This window comes from Leucopleurus acutus, assembly GCF_964270905.1.
Source record: "Leucopleurus acutus genome assembly, chromosome: 7".
Classification (NCBI taxonomy): Eukaryota; Metazoa; Chordata; class Mammalia; order Artiodactyla; family Delphinidae; genus Leucopleurus; species Leucopleurus acutus.
This window is the reverse complement of record NC_139150.1, coordinates 83,794,897-83,818,200: the sequence shown is the minus strand read 5'-3', so window position 1 is coordinate 83,818,200 and position 23,304 is coordinate 83,794,897. Positions and strand designations below refer to the sequence as shown.

The window sequence follows — 23,304 nt, the reverse complement described above, 5'->3', positions numbered from 1 at the left end:
AGAGGGTTCCCCTCAGTAGAATTTTACCCCATGGAGAAAAGGACAGCAGAAGAATCCCAGTGAGCCTTGCTGCTGTGGATGTTTATAGCCTTTGTTTCCGAGGCTTTGCAAGTCTTCACCAAAGTTGATTTCAGCTGACGGAGCTGCCTGGAGTCCTGCCTCTTGCATTTGTTCCTTGGGGTTGGAGCTCTTGCTGTGGGCTCATATAGCTGCTGCATCTCCCCTCAGCTGGACTCACTACAGTGAGCCCCAGAGCTCCAGACCTCATTTTCATGAGAGATCTGCACATTCTCACACCTTAGACACCAATGCCACTGACACAGCAAGTGCACCACTGCCCAAGGACCCAGGCTTTGTGGTGGTTCCACATGCACCTGATTGTAGGACTCTGGCTGGCTCTGTTACTACTGTGAGATCCAGCATACCAGATCAGGTGCCAAGGGGGATCCCGTTAGCTAGAACTTCCTCATATAGGCAGAAAAGAGGAGTACAAAAAGACCCTAGCAGCCTTTGCCCCTGAGGATCCCAATAGCCCTAGCCACCACTGCTACCTGAGGACCTCCATAGTATAGGCCACAGAAGACCCCTACAGTCAGTGCTGATGTTGACCTCAACTGATGGAGCTGCATAAAGACGCCACCACTGTGCCTTCCCAGGAAGCAAAGACGCTGTGTGCTACCCAGCTGGTGCTCTTACAGTCACCTTCAGGTGAAAGTCTTTCCCTACCCAAGCCAGTCCAAAAAGGCTGGAAGAGTTGACTGCATCCTCAGATGTGCAGACATCAATACAAAACCTTCAGAAACCTGGAAAAGCAAGGAAACATGACACTGCCAAAGGAACACAGTAACTTTTCAGTAACTGAACTTAAAGAATTGGAGATCTGTGAGTTATCTGAAAAAGAATTCAAAGTAAAGAAGCTCAGATACTTCAAGAGAAGACAGAAGCAATTCAGTGAACTTAGGAAAACAATACATGAACAAAATGAGAAGTTCAATGAAGAGTAAGAAATCATAAAAAGAACCAAATTCTGGACCTGAAGAATACAATGAATAATGCAATAGAGAACTTCAGTATCAGGCTCAGTCAAGCAAGAGAAAGAATCTGTGAACTTGAAGACAGATCTCATGATATTATAAGGTCAGAGGAGAAAAAGAAATCAGAAAGAAAAAGTGAAGGAGGCCTATGTGAATAGTGGAACACGATTAAGTGAAACAACATCTGTGTAATGGGAGTCTCAGAAGAAGAGAGAAAGGGACAGAAAACTTATTTAAAGACATAGTGGCTGAAAACTTACCAAATCTGGTGAAGATATGGCTATGTAGGTGCACAAGCTCAAAGATCTGCAAATAGATTCATCCCTCAGAGATCTTCACCAAGACATTTTCATCAGGCTCTTAAGGCAAAGGATTTTGAAAGCAACTAGAGAAAAAACTTGTTACCTATGTGGTAATACTGATAAGCCTATTAGTAGATTTCTTGGCAGAAGCCTTGCAGGCCAGGAGAGAGTGGGATGCTATATTCAAATTGCTTGAAGAAAAAAACTGTCAATCAAAAACACTTGACCCGGGACTTCCCTGGTGGTGCAGTGGTTAAGAATCCGCCTGCTAATGCGGGGGACGTGGGTTCAAGCCCTGGTATGGGAAGGTCCCACATGCCGTGGACCAACTAAGCCTGTGAGCCACAGCTACTGAAGCCTGTGCGCCTAGAGCCCATGCTCTGCAACAAGAGAAGCCACCGCAATGAGAAGCCTGTGCACCGCGATGAAGAGTAGCCCCTGCTTGCTGCAACTAGAGAAAGCCCACGTGCAGCAATGGAGACCCAACACAGCCAAAAAAAAAAAAAAAAAAAAAAAAAATACTTTACCCATCAAAGTTGTCCTTCAGAAATGAAAGAGAGATAAAGAGTTCAACAGAAAAACAAAAGCTGAATGCCCACTCTCACCATTTTTACTCAGCATAGTGCTAGATATCCTAATTATAGCAATTAGGCTAGAAAAAAGAAAGGAAATGCATCCAAGTCAGAAAGGAAGAAATGAAATCATCTCTGTTTGCAGATGACATTATCTTATATATAGAAAACTGTAACATCTCCACCAAAAAACTGTTAGAACTAATAAATGAATTCAGTAAAGGTACAGGACACAAAGTTAATATACAAACCATCAGTTGCGTTTCTCCACACTAATAATGAACTATCTGAAAGAGAAATTAAGAAAGCAATCCCATTTACAATAGCATCAAAAACAATAAAGTACTTACGAATAAGTTTTACCAAGGAATTGAAAGACCTGTTCACTGATCAATAAGACACTGTTAGAAGTTATTGAAGAAGACACACAAAACAATTGAAAGATATCCTGTATTCTTGAGTTGGAAGAATTAATATGAAAATGTTCATGCTGACCAAAGTGATCTTCAGGATCAATGCAATCCCTATCAAAATTCCAGTGTCATTTTTCACAGAAATACAAAAACTATCCTAAAATTTGTATGGAACCACAAAAGACCCCAGATAGCCAAAGCAATCTTGAGAAAGAAGGACAAAGCTGGAGGCATCACACTTCCTGATTTCAAGCTATTATGAAGCTATGGTAATCAAAATAGTATGGTACTCAAATAAAGCAGGGCACATAGACCAGTGAAACAGATTAGAGATCCCAGTCATAAACCCAAACATATTATGGTCAACTAGTTTTTGATAAGGGTGTCAAGAACACACAATGGGGAAAGGACAGTCTCTAATAAATGGTATTGGGAAAAACTAGGTATCCACAAAAGAATGAAACTGGACCCCTGTCTTACACCATTCACAAAAATTGACTCGAAATGGATAAAAGACTTTACATATAAGGCCTGAAACTATAAAACTCCTAGAAGAAAACTTAAGGGAAAAGATCCTTGACATTGGTCTTAGCAGTGATTTCTCGGGTAAGATAACAAAAGCACAGGCAACAGAAACTAAACGAGTGGGACTACAACAAACTAAAAAGATTCTGCAGAGCAAAGGAGACAATATATTGAAAAGGCAGCCTACAGAATGGGAAAAGATAATTGCAAACCATATATCTAATAAGGGTTTAATATCAAAAAAATACAAAGAACTCACATAGCCGAACGGTACAAAAGAAGATAGTCCAATTAAAAATGGGCAAAGGACTTGAATAGACATTTTCCCAAAGAATTATGTACAAATGGCCAGTAGATAATGAAAAGGTGCCTTACATCAATAATCATCAGGGAAATGCAAACCAAAACCACAAAGAGATATTACCTCGCACTTCTTAGAATGGCTATTTTCAAAAAGAGAGAGCAAATAGCGAGGATTTGGAAAAAACAGAACCCTTATACACTGTTGGTGGGAACGTAACATGGTACAGCTAATATGGAAAAGGACATGGAGGTTCCTCAAAAAATTAAAAATAGAACTACCATACCAGCAAACGCACTCCTGGGTATATATCCAAAGGAATCAAAATCATTATCTTAAAGAGATATCTGTATACCCATGTTCATTCCAGCATTATTTACAATAGCCAACATTTGTAAACAACCTTAATGTCTTTCCATGAATGAATGGATAAGGAAAAGTGATTCATATATATGATGTACATATATCATATATAAATATTATTCAGCCAATTAAAAAAAGGAAATGCTGCCATTTGCAACAACATGGATACATGGATGAATCTGGTGGGCATTTATGGTAAGTGAAATGTGCAAGGCAGAGGAAGACAAATACTGTATGGCATCACTTACATGTGGAATCGTTGAATAAAAAAAAAAAAAAACAATTTCATAGAAACGGAATAGAAAGTTGGATTCCAAGGGCTGGGAGAATGGTAAATGGGGTGATAAGATCAAAGGGTATACATTTTCAGTTTTAAGAAGATTAAGTTCTGAGGATCTAATGTACAACATGGTGACTATAATTAATACGGCATTGAGTTTCTGAGAGTAAATCTCAAGCATTCGCACCACATGCACACGCACACACACGTACACAAAGTGTTAACAGTGTTAGCCATGTGAGGTGATGGACGTATTAATTATCTTCATCTTGATAATCATTTTACCATGATTTATCATTTTACCATATATCATCACATTTTACACTTTCAATATATACAGTTATATTGTCAATTATTCCTCAATAGAGGCAAAAAATAAAAGCAAAGTTTAGAAAAATGTCCTTTAAAAATATTCTCTACTTTGTTTTAATGCACTCATTTGCTTACATGAGTACTGTCAGAGTACTCCTTTACTCTTCTTTCCTTGTGTCCCCCACCTCTATGGTCCTCATGTCCTTTTACATTCTGTTTCCTGGGTTTTTCTCTAATGCATATTCATTCTTCATCCGCATTACTGCTGTATTGGTCCAGACAGTTATTGTCTTTTCCTCTGTTAATTGGTCCCCCTTCATATATATGCTCCCTTTCTCATACCTGCCAGAGTGATCTTTTGAAAAATGTAAGTTAAATCACTCTCCTCTTTAAAATCCCCAGTGCTTATCTTCCATCGGATGAAAATCTAAACTAATTGGCCTATCATACCCTTCATTTTCTCATTCTTATTTGCTTCTCCTAGTACTTTCTCAAGCATACAAGTTAAGTCACGATTAACTTATTTTCCAAAGATATAATTTAAATTCTTTATTTTCACATTATTATTTCTTCTTCTTAAAAGCCACACTCACACACTCTTATGTTCACCCAGAAAGCTGCTATATTTTTCTCCAAGATACTGCTTAATTATTACCTGTTTTGTGAAGTGATCACTAATAACCTTGGCCCCAGGCAGTTTGCATTTATTATTCCATTCCCATGGCATTTTTAAGTATATGCCTTCATTAGGTGTATACCTTTTGTATTATAATTATTTTTTGTTCTTTCTCTCTTTAACTTCATAAGCTCCCTGAGGCAGGGACTATATTTACACATCTTTTAAAAAATTCCCAGCACACAACACAGTGCATGGTACATGGCAGTCAGTGAAAGAAATAAATGGGGAGTGAATTGTAAATGGATGAAAAGAGTTATTGAAATTTATCATAAACAGGAAACAAGGTGTTTCATTCAGGCTGTTGCAACGTAAGACATTATTAATTTTTTAGAACTTGACAACATTAGTAAAAAAGCTCATATATTTTTAGAGTGCTTTTCCAAATTTTGAAGTACTTTCACTTCATCTCATAGGTTTTTCAACACCTGGAACAACCTTAGAGACATTTTTTATAAGGAAATTTCATTTACTTTTCCATTGGTGATTGAAATACCAGTGTTTTATATATATATAACATTCTACTTTTGGATGTGCATGTTATAGAATGCTTACCTCTGACCTACTTATAGCACATTTTGTATCACAGTGGATGACGTAGTAGATGAAAGTGATGACAACGATGATATTGATTTAGAAGCTGAAAATGAAACCGAAAATGAAGATGACCTAGATAAAAATTTTAAGGTTGGTATAAATTTCTGTGTTTAGTCAACTTTATAAATTGTATTCACAGGTGTAGAACAAAGATTGGGTAGATATGTATAGCTAACAGTAGATTAATTTGTTTTGTCCACATCTTTTTATCATGGATGACTATGGACACTAAGCTATTGAAAGGAAAATAATGTTGCTTTGAATACATTAGTCTGAAAAGGGCCTTAAAAAAAGTTATTTTCACTGTCTCTGACAAGGAAGATTTTATCTAACCTTTCTGACTTAGATTTTAAAGTCTAAGGGAATCTAAGGGTGAAGGAAAGTGTTTTTTGAGACTCTTAGGTGGCAACCCGTTTTGCTTTGTTAAGTGGTAGAGGGGACCATTTTAGTATCTGCAGAAAAACATCTTAACTCCTTTATTTTTCAACTGTTTAGCTTAATGCCTTTTGGGGCACAGGGGGTTCATTTGACTCTTGTCTGCTTGGGCCTTTTTGTCTTGAAATGCTACATCAAAATTGGGGTACACTGAGTATTTGACTCTCTCTGGAAATAGAATCTAAGATACTGGAAGGAGATTTCTATCTTAATAGCAGATGTAGAACCAGTTTTATTATCACCAGATGTGATCACCAAGGCAAGCTTTGGCGAAATTGTCATGGTAGCCAGTCTAGACAACGTGATGGCATGCATCCTGGCCTCAAGAAGCTACAAAGATGAAAAACAGTGCAGGCTCTGGTGTTCAAGGCAAAAAATCTGGGGTAACTGTGTTGGTGGTTCTGGACTTGATATGGTGAAAGAACTGGTAGGATCCAAGTTAGAAGAGTTTATATTCTGCATGTAAAGTGTTCCTTAGATAACAGGTGGTATATTAAAATCAACTGTTTGGATTCTTTGGGAAGTGAGTGTTTAGAGATAGTAAAATTTCCTAGATTAATATTAAGTTTATAATTTAAAGTTTTGTATTTCGATGGAAACCTTTCTTTTATGTATGTTTCCATGTGTATTAAAAACAAAGTATGTTGAGTGTAATTTATTCTTCATGGCTCAGGGTCCTCATTAAAAATATCTGTTGTGGGCTTCCCTGGTGGCGCAGTGGTTGAGAGTCCGCCTGCTCATGCAGGGGACACGGGTTCATGCCCCGGTCCGGGAAGATCCCACATGCCGTGGAGCGGCTGCACCCGTGAGCCATGGCCGCTGAGCCTGCGCATCCGGAGCCTGTGCTCCGCAACGAGAGAGGCCACAGCAGTGAGAGGCCCGCGTACTGCAAAAAAAAAAAAAAAAAATCTGTTGTGACCACTACAGATGTAAAGATGGAGATTGGCAGGGAAATAGAACTCAATAGGAATTTATAACAGTGATTCTAATTTTTCTGCTTGAAAATTGTCAGTGTGTATGCATGAATACATATTTAAAAATTTTTAAAAAATCGTATGGGAATAAGTTTCATATATTATGTATCATGGTCATTTACCCATAAATACATTAGTGTATATTTCCTCTAAGCACAGTGATATAGTAATCTTTCAGTGTCCTAGGGGGAATTGGTTCCAGGACCCACCTCAGATACCAAAATCCACAGATGCTCAAGTTCCTTATATGAAATGACATAGTATTTGCATGTAACCTATACACATCCTCCCATATGTTACATAACCACAATACAATTACCAACTTAATACATTTATAGTGATATATCATTTTTATCTAATCTACCATCCACATTCCATTTTGTCAGCTGATCTAATAATCCCCTTTAAAAGATTTTTCTTTCTTTCTCCAGTATAGGATCTAGCATCAGGTATTGCATTTAATTGTCATGTCTATTAAGTCTCCTTTAATTTAGAACATTTCCACATATTTCTTTGCCTTTTTTGACAGTCACATCTATAAAATATACAGTTATTGGCAGCATTATTCACTGGGGTATTCAAGATTGCTCACATTTTCCCCATTTTACCTTAACACAGCAGTTATAATAATAAGAAAAAATAATAGATTGAATTTATTGAACAGTTAATCCTGTGCTAGTCCATGCACTTTACACATACAGGCATACCTCGTTTTATTGCACTTCCCTTTATTGAGCTTAGCAGATACTGCGTTTTTAACAAATTGAAGAAGGTTTGTGGCAACCCTGTGTGGAGCAAATCTGTTGGTGCCATTTTTCCAACAGCATTGGCTCACTTCATGTCTCTGTGTCACATTGGTAATTCTCACAATATTTCAAACTTTTTCATTATTAATATATTTGTTATGGTGATCTGTGATCAGTGACCTTTGATGTTACTATTGTAATTGTTTATCAATGAAGTATTTTTTAATTAAGGTATTTACATTGTTTTTTTAGACATAATGTATTGAACACTTAATAGACCACAGTATAGTATAAACATAACTTTTGCATGTATTGGGAAACCAAAAATTCGTCTGACTCTCTTTATTGCGACATTTGCTTTATTGTGGTGGCCTGGAACTGAAGCTGAGATATTTCCGAGGTATGCCTGTAGTAACCATTAAGTCCTGATAGTAATCCTATAAGGTATGTGGTATTATTACCTCTGCTTTACAGGGCTGATAATTAGAAACCAGAGGTACAGAAAGGTTATCGGTGTAGCTGATAAGAGGTGGGACCAAGATGCAGAATAAAGCATTCCAGTGTGAATGTTTGCTTTCTTTACCACTCTGCTCTGCTAAATATTAATTTTTTTCAAGGGCTACAGAATTGTTGGCTGTTTGACACTGCTGAGCTGTGTTATCTTATTTTTCTTCTTTACCACTGTCTGCTTCTTACTCATGTTGTCTGTTACATTTGGACTTTGCTTAGTTTTTCCTTTTTATCTAAATCACATCACTTTTTTCATGCTTTAGGTGAACCTGCTACATTGTAGTGGGTATAATATCTGTGTTCTAATGTGACTGTAGTCATAGAGACTGTTTTTTCCTCACCATAGTGATTCAGTTTTCTTTGCCCCAGATTTTTCAGTTTGGAGCATTTATAGAAACCTGGAGGTTCTGTTGTAGAAGAGTCGTCTCCAGATTGCCAGGACTTGTCAGTATATAAGCTTCAACATATTCTTTTTTTTTCTCCTTAATTTTAGAAGAACTTTAAAGGAGTAGTAGGTTTATTTCTTCTGAGTGTGTCAGGAGCTCTTTATCTTTGTTTTTCCCCAAACCAAAACACAAAATTTCTTGCTATTGACCTCTCAAATTATAGTTTTCTTTCCTCACTGTGCCTGTTTTACAGGAAAATTTTTTTTTAATTTTTAAAATAGCTACTTTGTAATGCTATATCTTCATAAAATAGTAATGAATATTGAACTACTAGTATGTTTAGAGTAAGGCATACCTTTTAAAAATTTTTTATTATTTTGAAAGTATTAGCTACTTTATAGATAATATATAGATAATATACTATTATCTACTTTAATAGATGCTAATCAAGAAAGTTACATATTTTTGGTTCATCAATGCATAATTTAAGGATATATGAAATTATATATTCATGTAATAATTACACCATTATGATACAGTAATTAATATGATACTCTTTAAATAAAACCAGTCTTTATTATTTATGGCAATGGAGAAAATCTTTTTATTGGTTAAAGAAATAATAGCTAAATTCCTGAATATGAAATATGAGAAATATATAATATATTGTTCTTTTTTAAATTATGTGTTAATGTGACAATATATAAATATAATCAGGTACATGTATATAAAGCATTTTAAGGATTGACACATAGTAGAATGAATTTAAGTCTGAAAAATAAGAACTTTACTCTGATAGTAAGATAAATGTAAAATTGAAGATGAATACCAATTGAAAATTAATAAGTGGTCTTATTAACTCTCTTTAGCCATCAGTGAAGGTAATGATGGATTTGTATTTGTGTAAGGCCAGAGTTGTTGAGGGTCCTAGAAAATAGCTCAGATAGTAGGTAACTCACACTTGTCCTTCCATCATGATGTACATTAGCTCTTTGTACACACACAGATCAAATTGATCCTGGATACATATCCTATTCCTCCGAGGTCATATTTCTTTACATTTACCGTCTTTTTTTCCCGAAGGGACATGGAAATCATTTTTGGCTGTTGTTCCACTCCTCATTGTTTTTTTCCCCTGAAAAACAGAGTGAATGGTGGTAATGAGCTTTTCTAAGGGTGCGTGATAACCATTAGTCGCTCTTGAGGCAGTGCGTTATATTGACTAACAGTGTATTCTTTGAAATCACTGATTAGTGATTTCACATGCTGGCTCCTCTCTTTGCAAGCCACTTAACCTCTCTGTACCTCAGTTTCCTCTTTAATTAAATGGAGGTTATGATACTATCTGCTTCATAGTATTCTTATGCAGATTAAATTTGATCATTATGTAAAATCCTTAGCATAGTCCGTCACATATTTTCATTGCTCTATAAAAGTTAGTTATTTTGATTATCACCACCACCATCATATACTTACGTTTTTCAATTTAGTTTTCTTAAGTTTTACTGCCCTTTAATCTGAGCAAAACGATGGCAGTTGGGGAGATTGGTGGGGGGGAACATAGTTTAGTTTCGATCTTGATGTTAGTTTTTCTATCTTGAGGAGCCCAAATACCATGCTATGTTAGTATAATCTTTGATAAAAAGAAAACACAACATAACAACCAAAATAATAATAACACAACAACCAAAAAATATAAGCAAATTTTAATTTACGATGAAATGAATACAACCTTTCTGCAGTGATTATTCTCTATGTACATGTAATTAATAATTTGGAAAGCTTTAAATCTGAAATGTGTTTTGTAATTTTTCGTTTTTCTTAATTGGTGACATACCATTTTTATTATTTCAGAATGACGATATTGAAACGGATATTAACAAACTAAAACCCCAGCAAGAACCAGGACGAACAATAGAAGAACTTAAAATGTATGAACACCTTTTCCCTGAGCTTGTTGATGATTTTCAGGTATACAGAAAATTCAGCATCTTAACTAATTTTAAGAAAAAGTTCTTTTTTTCTTAGACCTATAATCACTGTTTTCACTTCTGAAAAATGAAAGTAGTGTTGCTTTTCTGAGTGACATTGGACAATTATTTCAGCATTCTGAGCTACAAATTGCTGTCGGTAAAACGAGGGAACTAGGCCATTTAATTTTTGGACTAGCTTTTAAATTTTTTGATCATTTTTGTTTATCAAGTTAATTGACATAGTTTTTTATTCTTTTTAAAAATAATCTTTAAAATGGCATTTCAGAATCTTATGTTAAAGCCTTATTTTTATCAGTTGCTTCCAACTGAGGGGAGATGAGAGCTGAGAAAATGCTTAATTAAAAATATAGTCTATGCTCGTTGAATTGTTTTTCCTGATAGTCACCATATAAGCATGGAAGGTCAGGGAAAGAGGACAACTGGAAGTCTTTGAATCTAAGTTGCTTCATAAGGACAGTGACTTCTTGTTAACATTTCTTACCCTCATTTATTTACTAGAATATAGTATTCAGCTTGGATTGCACAGCAAGTAAAGCTGATTGAATTGATGGCTAGTAGTAAATATAGTTTCTAACGCTCACTCTGCTGCTCACTTGTGGTGGGTTCTTGAGTAAGTCCCTGAAACTGCCCAGAATATTAAACTGTAAAATAAAGGGTTTGAACTGATAATCGTAGATTTATTTAGCCCTTGCTGCAAACCCCCGCTCCCTCTCCCCCCCCCACCCCCCGCCCCGCCAAGTTTCACACACCAACAGTGTATTCTGGTTATAATTCCTGGTTGCAATAATTCCTGGTTGCTCAAAGAAAAAGACTTAAATGTGAAGCTGTATGTGAGAAATAAAAACAGAGAAATGCTTACTAGCTAATGTTTACATTTCACAGTTCTAATTATTCAGGTTTCTCTTTGGGAACTAATGAGCTTTTGGATGCAATAGAAGAAGCAGCAAGTTGCTCCCTCTCCCCCTCCCCCAGTGTCTTGGTACTCCCCATAGATTTGGGGTATGTTGGAAGGTACGTTGAAATCAGGGGTAGTAGAAAGAGGGCAGGAATGAAGGAGAGGTTATTTGTCAAAGAAAAAGAAGAAGACAAGAAGAGGCATTTGGGAAAGGATACAGGGTGATTTTCTTTCCGACCACCTACAGGAAGTATCCGGCTGCTCTTTGCACACTTTTGTGCCCAACTAAGAACCACTTTAAAATAAAACTCCAGAGATAACAAATACTGCCAATCTAAAGCAGAAAAAATATATTGTGGAAGGGGTTTGGGGAAGGAATTGATTATTCTGTGAAGAAATGACCTATTTTCTTCTCTATTTGTATACATATAAGAATTATATAATGTGAGTAAAAACTGTAGGAGTTTTGATGTGGGAATAGAGATGACTAGTTTTTAAATAGGTGTTAAGGTCAGGATTTTGATCCTCATTATTTCACAAGCCAGTTCTTTTCTTGTAGACTATGTTGATGAGTACTGGTACGTTTGCCTATTAGTTCAACAACCAGAATAGGCCACCCGTGATGGTTTCCTGCTTGGCACCTTTGAAGAGCTGGCCAACTTGTGCTTTAGTTTGGCTGCTCCTAGAACAGACTCCTACTTTTGGCCTGACTTGGTGTGACCAGGGTCAGATGGTAAAGACAGGTGTGTCTGATTGTTAAGAGCTCTGAGGATTCTTCCCAAGTGAGTTACCCCTTTTTACTGTGTTTAAGCAAAAGAAGTTACTTCCAGTATTTCAGATAGTACATATTTATTAATGCCATATTTTTAAAGCTTAAAGTAGAATAGTTAGCTCTATGTATATAGTATATGTTGCGGGAAATAGCACATTTTCTTCTATGTGCGTAATTGGAAAATAATTCTAAAGTAATTGTGTTGGCACTCTTTCTCATTTTTCAGTTTCAGAGGAATGCACTGTTCATACACTTTAGTCTCTAATTTTTTAAGTGTGTGTTGGAACTGTGTATGGGCAGTGATATTTAAGTGATGTATTTTTGAGAATTAAAAATATTTGGTTGGCTCTAAATAGGAAGTGTTTGAAAGAATGTTTTTCAGCTATCCTTGTATCAAATGATACAATGATATGAGATGGCAGATCATGAGATATTAAACAGAAATGGAATTAATTTTGATTATGACTTTTTCCACTTGGATTTGCATGTCACTTTCAACATCAACCACTGAAGCTTAAAATTACTTGATGTGTTTGTTTTTACCTGAACACCACCCACTTTGTTTCCAGATGTGTTAAAGCTACTATTCAATGGCCTGACGGAGGCAGAATGAGTGCATTTGAAGTCCACATAAAGAATTATTAAAGTAGTTAGCAACAGACTTTTTTAAGGGGACCTTACGCATGCTTTTAAAGCTATGATTATTTATTTGTAGTGACAAGTATAGTTTTATTTTCTTTTGTTTCTTGATAGCAGAATATTAGAAGTGTCAAAATCCTGCATTTTCACAGCTCTGTTTTCATACATCTGTGGTAGCATGATGACATTTACCATATGGACTTTTGTTATGTTTATTTCTTTCCCCTCTTTTTTTTTTTTTTTTTTTTTGCGGTACGCGGGCCTCTCACTGTTGTGGCCTCTCCCGTTGCGGAGCACAGGCTCCGGATGCGCAGGCTCAGCGGCCATGGCTCATGGGCCCAGCCGCTCTTCGGCATGTGGGATCCTCCCAGACTGGGGCACGAACCCATGTCCCCTGCATCGGCAGGCGGACTCTCAACCACTGTGCCACCAGGGAAGCCCTCTAGTTACTCTTGATAAAATAGTAAATATATGTATTTACTAAATTCTGAAGTTAATTAGGATCTTTCTTTTCTCTTAATTATAAAACGAAACTTAGGATACTTTATATACACCTCCCAAACCTTCAAAACTTACATGCTTTGAATTTATATTTTAACTCTAGCTTTAAAAAAAAACCTCATATGATGCTACTGCTTTGTGTTTAGATCCAGTGTTTAAGATTTACGTACATTTTCACTACCTTGTAATTTTTTATTTCTTCTTGTTTCTCAGACTTTCTGTCTGAATTGCTTTCCTTCTGCTTGAAATGTTTTATAGTATCTGTCTGTCTGTCTCTTTTTTGGTCCAAATATATATTTATTTTGTAATTCTTCTTGAAAGTCAGTCACTGTTTTCCTCTAGCTGCTTTTTTAAAATCAACTTTATTTAAGTGTAATTTACATGCAATAAATTACAAATACTTAGGTTCAATGAGTTTTAACAGATATATACAATTGTGTAGCTACCAACCCTGTCAAGATATAGAATTGTTTCTGTCACCCCAGAAATTCTGCCTGGGTTTCTTTTTAGACAATATCCTCATCTCTTGCCCAGGTAACTACTGATCTGCTGTCACTCCAGGTTAATTTTGCCTGTTTTGGAATTTCTCAAAACTGGACTCATATAGTATGTCCTTTTTTGTGTAAGGCTTCTTTTGCTCAGTATGTTTTTGAGATTCACCTGTGTTTTGCATTTATCAGTGGTTTTTCCCCCTTATTGCTGAGTAGTATTTCATTGTATGAATATACCACGATTTCTTTATTCATTCACTTCTTGATGAGTATTGTAATGTTGGCAGTTTTGGGCTATCATGAATACAGTTGATACTACCATGTGTGTACAAAGCTTTTTTGTAGGAAAGCTTGTAGGCAATATGCCTTCATTTCTCTTGGATAAATACCTACAAGTGAAATTGCTGGGTTGAGTGTATGTTTTCACTTTATAAGAAATTGTTTCTGGTGACTTGTAAGATTGTTTCTTTAGCTTCAATGCTCTACATTTCCCAGAAATGTTTGTTAAGTGTAGGTATTTGTTAAGTCTTGGGATTCATTGTGTTTTGGAATCTGTGAGTGTTGTTTTCTCGTAGGATTTGGAAAAATTCTTTATTCTCTTCTTCAGATACTGCCTCTTTCTCTTTCCCTCTCTCTTCTCTTTTGGCATTTCTAATTGAATGTAGATTTTCTATCTCTCTTCCATATCTTTTAACTCTTTTTTTAAAAATGTTTTCCTTCTCTTTGTTTCTCTGTGCTGCATTTAGGTAATTTCATCAGAACAGTCTACCAGTTCCCTAGTTCTAATTTTTGCTCCATCTAATCTATCATTAGAAACATACATTAGGCATTTAAATTTGTTTTTGAATTTTAGAAGGTTTAAAAAAATGTTTCATCAGTCTTTAACTTCTTGTTTCTTGTCTTTCATTTCTTTGAACATATTAGATATAGGCATTCCTTAGTCTTATAGTTTTAGTGTCTGAATTTCTTGCAGTTTTTTTTTTTTTTTTTTTGCGGTACGCGGGCCTCCCACCATTGTGGCCTCTCCCGTTGCGAAGCACAGGCTCCGGACGCGCAGGCCCAGCAGCCATGGGTCATGGGCCCAGCCGCTCTGCAGCTTGTGGGATCCTCCCGTACCGGGGCACGAACCCACGTCGTCTGCATCGGCAGGCGGACTCTCAACCACTGTGCCACCAGGGAAACACTTGCAACTTAAAAAAAAAAATTTTTTTTTACCATAAGCTGCTTGTTTTCTTTATAATTTTGTGGAAATTCCAGAAGTTTTTGTTGTTGTTGCTGCTTTTGACAAGCACTGTAATAGATTAAATTCCTCATTGAGGATTTTTGGACCACCCAGATAATGTGAATTCGGGCTGCAAATTCATGTGGTGTGATAGCAGGCTTTTGGTACCATTTTTTGAGTAGTGCTATTCTTCACCCTCTTAAGTGCTAAGGTTTGAGACAGTTGACTTTCCTTGCTATTATTTGTTTTGTGGTAGGATATTTCTAGTCCCTCTATATTGAAGGTTTAGTTTTCTGGGGTTCCTCTTTATGGGAGGGGTATCTTCTGTTGGACTCCCCACTTTATGCAAGCTCTGGGTTACTCTCCTGTTCTTTATACTTTTTGAGATGGGAAAACCTATACCCTAGGTCACCTGTTTTAACAAACATTTTTCAAGTGAAAGCCAGCTTCAGTCTTACAGCTTTGGGATCCCGTCTTCACTTACTATTTGGTTTTTAATCCTTGCTTTCTTATTCACTTGCTGCCATACTTAAAATGTTTTAATATCTTTTTTTTTTTTTTGACCGTGCCGTATGGCTTGCAGGATCTCAGTTTCCTGACCAGGGATTGAACCCTGGGTCAGGCAGTGAAAGCTCTGAATCCTAACCACTAGACCATCAGGGAACTCCCAAAATATTTTAATATCTTTTCCAACAGTTGTAAATGTTTCTGTGGGGTAGATAACTAGCCCACCAGGTTTCCTACAACAGATTTTTAAATGCAGATTTCTTCCCTGATCTACCACTTTAGAAAAAGTTTTTAAAAACTATAGTACCTAATGTTGTCAAGGAAGAGAAAAGTTGAAATAGATCCTCTCATATACAGTTACTGGGAATAGTATTAATATTTTTGGAAGGCATTTGGACAATTTGTATTAAACATTAAAATTGATTATAGTATCTGGCTCTGTAATGCCATTTCAGTGCTTGGGAAATTATCCTAAACAAAAAATTTATGCAAAAGGATGTTCATTGCAGAGTTCTTTATAATAGCAAAATTTTGGAAATGGCTTAAATGTACATCTTATTTGTTTGTTTAAATCCTTCCGTATTCTGTGAAGGATTTAATGCCCAGCAGTAGAATAAAGGTTAAATCCATTGAGTTTTGTTTTTTTTTTTTTTGATAAAGTCTTACATAGACCAAAAAAATGTCTAAAAGTATAAAAAGAGAAAAGGCTACTTGATCTGTCAGCAGCATCCTTATTTTTACTTGTCTTCCAGGACACTTTTCTTTCCTGGTTTTCATGTTTCCAGCCCAGCTTTTTCTTCTCCATCTCCTAGTGTTTCATTTTCATCTCCTCAACTTCTTAAGATTGTAGTATCCCGAGGTGTAGAGTCTTTTGTCTTCTCTTATCTATCTGTTTCTTTCCACTGATGATTTCCAGTCTCATGGTTTGGAGTAGTATCTGTATGTGAAGGACTCTCAAAGTAACATCTTCTGCATACACCTTTCTTCTGAATTCTCAATGCATACATTCAGCTGCCTGCTTTACATCCTTGTCTATATGTGACTAGCTCACACTTAACATTCCAAAGCTAAACTCCTGATGCTTTTCAGTTGTTCAGGCAAATACTTTGGTACCATCTGTGACCTCTCTTTGTACCTTTTACCCTGTATCTGGTCTATCAGGATATCATGTCTTTTTGGCCTCACAATACATTTAGAATCCAACCACTTCTTACCAACTTCCGTAGATTACTGCAGAGGACTCTTAATTGGTCTTCCTGCTTCTATTACCCCTGCCCGCTCCTCCCCAGAAAGACAGAATCAAACTAAACAAAAAAGAATTACGTAGCCCCAAATGCCTAAATGCTGTGGTTAAGAAGCCTGCACTACAGTTTTGGTTTTTGTCTTTTCCCCCCACCCCCTTCCCCAAATACGTCATGTCATGGCACTCATCTTCTCAGAACCCTCCATTGGCTCCCAGTCTCATTCAGAGTAAAAAGCAAAATTCTTACAATAGTCTGCAAGGCCCTACAGTGTCTGGTCCTCTTTACCTCTTGGACTTTATCTTGGTCCGTCTGTTCCAGCCATCCTTGCTGTTCTCTGACCACACCAGGCCTTCTCCCACTCAGGGGTCTGGGAACCGGCAGCCCTCTCTGTCTTTGCTTGTATCTGCTCAGTGAGCCTTCCCTAATCAATGGCATTAATATTGCCACCCACCTCTCCTCCCCCTGGCACTTCCAGTCCACATTACCCCTTTCCCCCTCTTCTTTTGCTTTAACACTTTACCCTCTAACATCCCATAAAATATATTTGTATCATGTTTATTACTTTTTCTATTGACAGTCCTCTCCCCTCCTTCTGTAGAAGAATATAAGCTGCAAAAGGGAAGAGTTGTTTTTGTTTTTTTTAACTGATGGGTCTTAAGTGCCTGAAACTGCTTGGCACAAAACAAACACTCTAAATATCTGTTGAATTAGTGAATAGCAATTTAGCTGTTCTGTTTCCTTTAATAGATTTTGGATGATTTTAATGTCTCTATACTTTTCTAAAATTTCTCATATTTGTTATATATAGGCACTATTTTTATAATAGAAAAAGTAAAATTAAGTGTAATGAATTTTGTGCTGGTTAAACATTTTATCTTTTATTAGCAAAATTAAAATATACCCTGTTTTATCCATCTTTAAAATTTTCAAATGTTAGGTTTCTGAATCAGCATATAAAATGAATATGATCTTAGTTTTGTTAATGTGTATAAATATTCACATATAAAAGATCAAACTTATTTTTTATTTTCAAAGGACTATGATTTAATCTCCAGAGAACCAAAAGCTTTTGTATTTGAGGGAAAAGTGCGTGGCCCTATTGTTGTTCCCACGGCAGGAGAGGAAGCGTCTGGGAATTCCAGCGATTTAAGAAAAGGAGTTGTAATGAAGGTGACTGTGTCTCCTAAAGGAGATGAAGATAATAAGAAACCAGCCTGTGCGGATCTGGCAAAAGAAGACATTAAAGATAATGACAGAACATTACAACAGCAGCTAGGTGATCAAAATAGAACTATTTCATCGGGCCATGGCTTAAACAATGATATTGTGAAGGCCTTGGACCGAATTACATTGCAGAATATTCCTTCTCGAACAGCCCCGGGTTTTACTGCAGGAATGAAGAAGGACTACAGTCTCCCTGTCACTGCCCTTACATGCGCTAATGCATGTTCACACGTGGCTACTTGTGGGAATGTTCTGTTTGAGGGAAGAACTGTTCAGCTAGGCAAGCTTTGCTGTACTGGAGTCGAAACTGAGGATGATGAAGACACTGAGTCTACTGCATCAGTGGAACAAGCATTAGTTGAAGTTCCTGATGGACCAACACTCCACGACTCAGATCTTTATATTGAGATTGTGAAAAGTACAAAGTCTGTCCCAGATTATTCGGAGGTGGCTTATCCTGATTATTTTGGTCACGTTCCTCCTCCATTCAAAGAGCCTATTTTGGAAAGGCCTTATGGTGTACAAAGGTGAGTTGTAGATTTCCTCTTCCTCATAAACAAGATCATTGTCAAAATATGGAGCATGCTGAAAGAAACTGCTTTGGGTATTTAGGAAGAAAATTACTCTTAATTAAAGTTAGTGTCAGCAGAGCCCCCTCACCTCCCGCTTGTGTCCCTCACAAGCAACCTGTAGTAATAAATCTACTTCTTGCCTATCAAAAGAAAAAAAATAAAGTTAGTGTCATTTTTTATCCTGCTTTGGAAATTTTGCATTGTTTTGAAATTGTCTGTATGGGTTTACTTTATTTTCTAAGTTCATTACCTATTCAAATGAAGCCAGCATAATAAACCTGACCATTGTACAATTTAGAAATTTTCTATTTAGAATGATTCTGAAAGTATAAGAAGATTGTTTAGTAATCTTTGAAAAAAATATTATATTAGTTATATATTAATTTAGTAATTTGATTATTATTTGAACTTGATTTAGGTATATAATCTAAAAATACCAATATGGGCAGCATTATTTTGTTGTAAAATTTGGAATTGGAAATATACAGTATAAAAATTTGGGATTCATAAGACTGAACTTATTAAATATTGCCAATTAATTTTAAAAATTATGGTTGGTATTAACTGTCATCAACTAGTGAATATTGGGCACGTAAATACATTTTTGGTGCAACTTGACTATTTTCAGAGATTATGATTAAGGGTTTGTGATGGTGGCTTACCAGTACTTAAGAACATGTATATGTTCTTGTTATGGGTATGGTATGTGATGATGAAGGAAGATATTACTGTGCATATTTGATCCTCTTTAGACTATGAGCTCCTTTAAGGCAACACCTGTGTCTTATTTATTTTTTATATTTAATATATAATTAATCATTTTTACTTGGCAACTTAGTATATGTTTAATGCTACCAGTTGACTCCTTGATCCGTAGGTGTGGAATCACATACAACATAGCATCAGAACAAGTGACTGACTTTGCTGGGACGTGGGGCGGGGGGGTGGGAGGGTGGGCCTTTGCCTTGTCATCCACCGGTTGTATCACAGACTGCATCATCCAGAGGCGACGGGCCCCTTGGAGTGCTGGAGTGGCCTTCAGAAGGCACAGATGAAGCTCCAGCTCAGAGGAAATACTCTGCAAGGATGGGCTGCAGTCTTACAGGATGCAGTATAGGCACTAAGTTAGAAACTTCCATTTGGTTCTGTATCCCCAGTAGAAAGACTAATGGGTCTGGGAAGCAGGAGGTGGAAACAGAAATAGTCCTACTTACTGTAGCTCAATGTCCCACTGGGGAACTTTGTGCAGGCGTGTGTCCCTGCACCTCTGAGCTCTGCAGCGTTAGTAGTCCTAGCCCCAAAGTGGGTGTAGTCTTTCCACAGGGGACATAGCAAGGGTACAGTTTGACTGCAAGCTGTGGTTGCCAGTGATTTACTTTAGTCTCTTGTGTCTAGGACCAGCAGACAGGACCCAGATCAGCTAAAGGAGGTAGGATTGCTTCTACACAATGGCAGCAGGTTGACCATGGGTGGCACTCAAGTGATCCACTAACTTTAAGTGTGAGTGGACACATGACGGCCACCCTGGAATGAGGATGATATGATTGCCAGGGTCTCAGACACCTAAGGAATGTTTGGGTCACTTAATCACATCAGCTACCAAGACCTGCAGAGGTGTGATAGGTGAGGCAGAGGGGAATTTTGATAGATATCGGAGGATGGAGATGAGTTGCAACCCTGAGAATAATTGCAGTGATGGATGGGGACAGCGTTTGTCCTGCTCATGTTTTTCTTCTAAGTGTCTCCTTAGTAGAGGCACACAGGAACTGTGGAGCAGCTGCTCTCCAAAGATGGATGGAGAAGTGGATCCATTCAGCACAAGGGTGGGCTGTGGCAGCCGTGGCAATGAGTTTCTCATCTCTCCCTTCCTGAGAGAACCTGCTGTGAGGCTTTTAGTTGCCCCCAGCCTTCAGCCACTGTATTTTGGAGATCCCTTGCAGTATTATTGCTGAGACCATGTCCTCTCTGCATTGCTTCAGCCATTGGCTGACCATGATGATGGTACTAGAGCTGAGCCATTCCTGACCAATGCGGGGATCTGATCATAGGCAGTCTTTGCTCTGTGGCTTCTTGTTGGCATGGCCGAGACTTTTGCAGAGCTGCACTGCAGTGTGAGGCTCTCCTACTCAGTGTTCTCTCTCTTCCCAGAGGTAAAATCTGCTTTTTGGACAGACCTGAAGGCCTGTCACGCCTAACTGCTGCTCCCTCTCCCCTTTGTTTTTCACACGTGTTTCCCCTAATAGATCTCTTGCACAGTTGGCTGCAAGAGATTGTGATTGTGTCTGGCATTTGCTTTTCAAAGGACCTGAACTGACATGCCTGGCATGAGTCAGAATCAGTCAGCAGCTAGATTTTTCTCCTTTTCAGCATCACCGCTTAGCCTCTCTATCTCCTGGAAGTCAAAGATGTCATCTTGGCTACAGAAAGCACTTCCTGAACTTTAAGTGTTCTTTAAATGCTGAGAGCAAGTTTCCTCATTAAGTTGCCTCAGTCTGAAAGTTTTAGTTTTCCTTATTAGCCTATAATATCTGAAGTAAGATTAGAAGGAAGGAAGATTGTGGAATTGGGCTATAACTATTATATAGGTCTCTGATTCTCAGCCTTAATTTAACTACCAAGGATCCTTCCCCTCATGGACTTTGTTAGGAAAGCTTTTCTCAGTCAAGACTCTAATTTAAGTATTTTACCCATTTGTGCTAATAAAAGACATAAATTCCTGCTAAGCAGAGCCTCTGATTAACATTAGATCACCTTTTCAGTTGATACATTTATTGATGTTGATAAGTAAAGAAACTTGTTTTAATTAAGTGTAGCTGTACTGCAAATAAATGTATCATGGCCACGAATAGTTGTTATACCTACTCTGTGGGTTTTCAAAATGTCTGTGCTGCAGGTGGGGAGCTACACCCTCAACTCTGGTGGCCTCTGTCCTCTTTGAGCAGCCTTTTCTAGTGTTGGGCTTTGTCATTGCCTGGCTGGGTCTTTAAGAGAAGATTATTCCACCCACGGTCCCATAGTCTACTTGCTGTCTCCCCAGGACTGTGCCTTTCCTGGTAGAGGAGAAGTTTATACCGACTGGAATTACTGTGGCTCTTCTCAATCCTCCTCTCTTTCTTCACATTTATGGTGAATTCTTTCACCTCATTCCTGAAACACAGACACTGCAATTGCTTTACTCATCTAATCAACAGATTAGAAGTTTGACCTCTTGAGTATATTAGGCCACCTTCGATTTTTTTCCTGAAGTAATTGACTTTTTCTATTGCCTCTACACAGGGTAATGTACCACAGAGTTTGTTATTTTATTCAAACCAAAGCTTTAAAATATAATTTTGAAACTAAACAGCATGATAAATGATTAAAAAAGGTCACTCAGATTTGGGATATGTGTTAAAGTTGGGTGTGTTGGTGCAAGTTAAAGTGCATAGGAGATTGAGCTCAAGGAAATGAAAACACAGAATACCCAATGATTTACAACCTGGTTTCCTGCATCCACTCTGGAAAATTTACAATGAGAAAAGTAGGACCCTAAAACACCTTGGAGGGTTAGATGATCTTTTTATCCTGGAATTTTCAAAGATTTCTTACCCCACTGATTTTCATCACCTTGATAAAAATATTTTTTTGTCTTCTGATTTGTTACAACAGAAATAAGTCAGAAATTATGAAGTAATCTAACCTTTGCTAGTCTCTTTTGCTGCATCATTATATATTTTGTGTGCCTGTGAGTGTTGCAAAGAACACCTTTCATCGTATTTGTCATAATTTCCATTTTCATATCATTTGTCAAAATTTCCATGGGTGTCAGATATTTGATGTGAGGCAGGAATATAACTCTATGTCAGTGAAACCAAACATTATGATTCTGTTTATTTAGATTTGTAGGACTTTCCCCAGTAATGTTAATTGCTTTAGATATAACTAATGCAAAAAATATATACTTAAAATGTTTCTGAATTATCAGTACATACTAGGCAGCAATACTCTCATGTTTGAGGGTTGTTACTCTTTTTCTCCTTATTTTATGTACTCTGCAAATATTTGTCAAGTATTTATGTGGTATTTGTGGTGGGCAGTGTCATCCTGATGCAGAGAGATGCAATGTGTCAAAGCTTCTTTTCTCCCATCATTTTTGAATAACGGGTAGAAAACTTCAGAATTATTTGTTCCTTCGGGTGACATTAATTTGAGACTGGAAGAACAAATGCCTGTAGCGGCAATACTTGGACAATTGGACTTGAGAGTGCTGAGGCCATGTGGCATGGTGAGGCGTTTTGGCAGGTCAGGATACTCTGAAAAGCAAGTCGAAACACATGGATTCTAGACTGGGCTCTCCCACTGACTTTGTGTGTGTATATTTGAACAAATAACTTTATTTCTCCAGATACCAATTTTCTTAACTAAAAGCAGATCACTGATTTTGGAACTGTGGGTTGATGTCCATTAGTAGCCAGTATTGAAAGAGAAAATAGCAGTGTGTCACATCTAGTGCAGCCAGGTATTGTTTTATAAACTTTTTGTTTCAGCTGTGTGTGTGTGTATGTGTGTGTGCATTTGCGTGCGTGTGTGTGTACGTAGGGCTGTGATTTTTTTAATGTATTTCTTGAAGGTCACGGTCAAGAAAGTTTGATAATTCATCTAGACCAGGGATAGCAAACTATGGCCCACAAGTCAAATACAGTTTACTGCCTATTTATGTTCAGCCCACCAGCGAAGAATGGTTTTTATATATTTAAATGGCTCAAAAAATCCAAAGAAAAATAATATTTTGTAACACATTAAAATTATATGAAATTCATATTTGTGTCCATAAATAA

The 23,304-nt window shown here is 37.2% G+C and overlaps 1 protein-coding gene across 1 annotated transcript in view; it reads left to right on the top strand.

Moving 5' to 3' along the window:
• The window catches only part of AGTPBP1 (ATP/GTP binding carboxypeptidase 1), a 170,597-nt gene that overhangs the window by 76,770 nt on the left and 70,523 nt on the right, over positions 1–23,304 (top strand). The window contains exons 12-14 of the mRNA XM_082843606.1: positions 5,368–5,465; positions 10,281–10,397; positions 17,727–18,442. Of these exons, the coding sequence (XP_082699732.1) occupies positions 5,368–5,465; positions 10,281–10,397; positions 17,727–18,442 (931 nt within the window). The remainder of the gene's footprint in view (positions 1–5,367; positions 5,466–10,280; positions 10,398–17,726; positions 18,443–23,304) is intronic.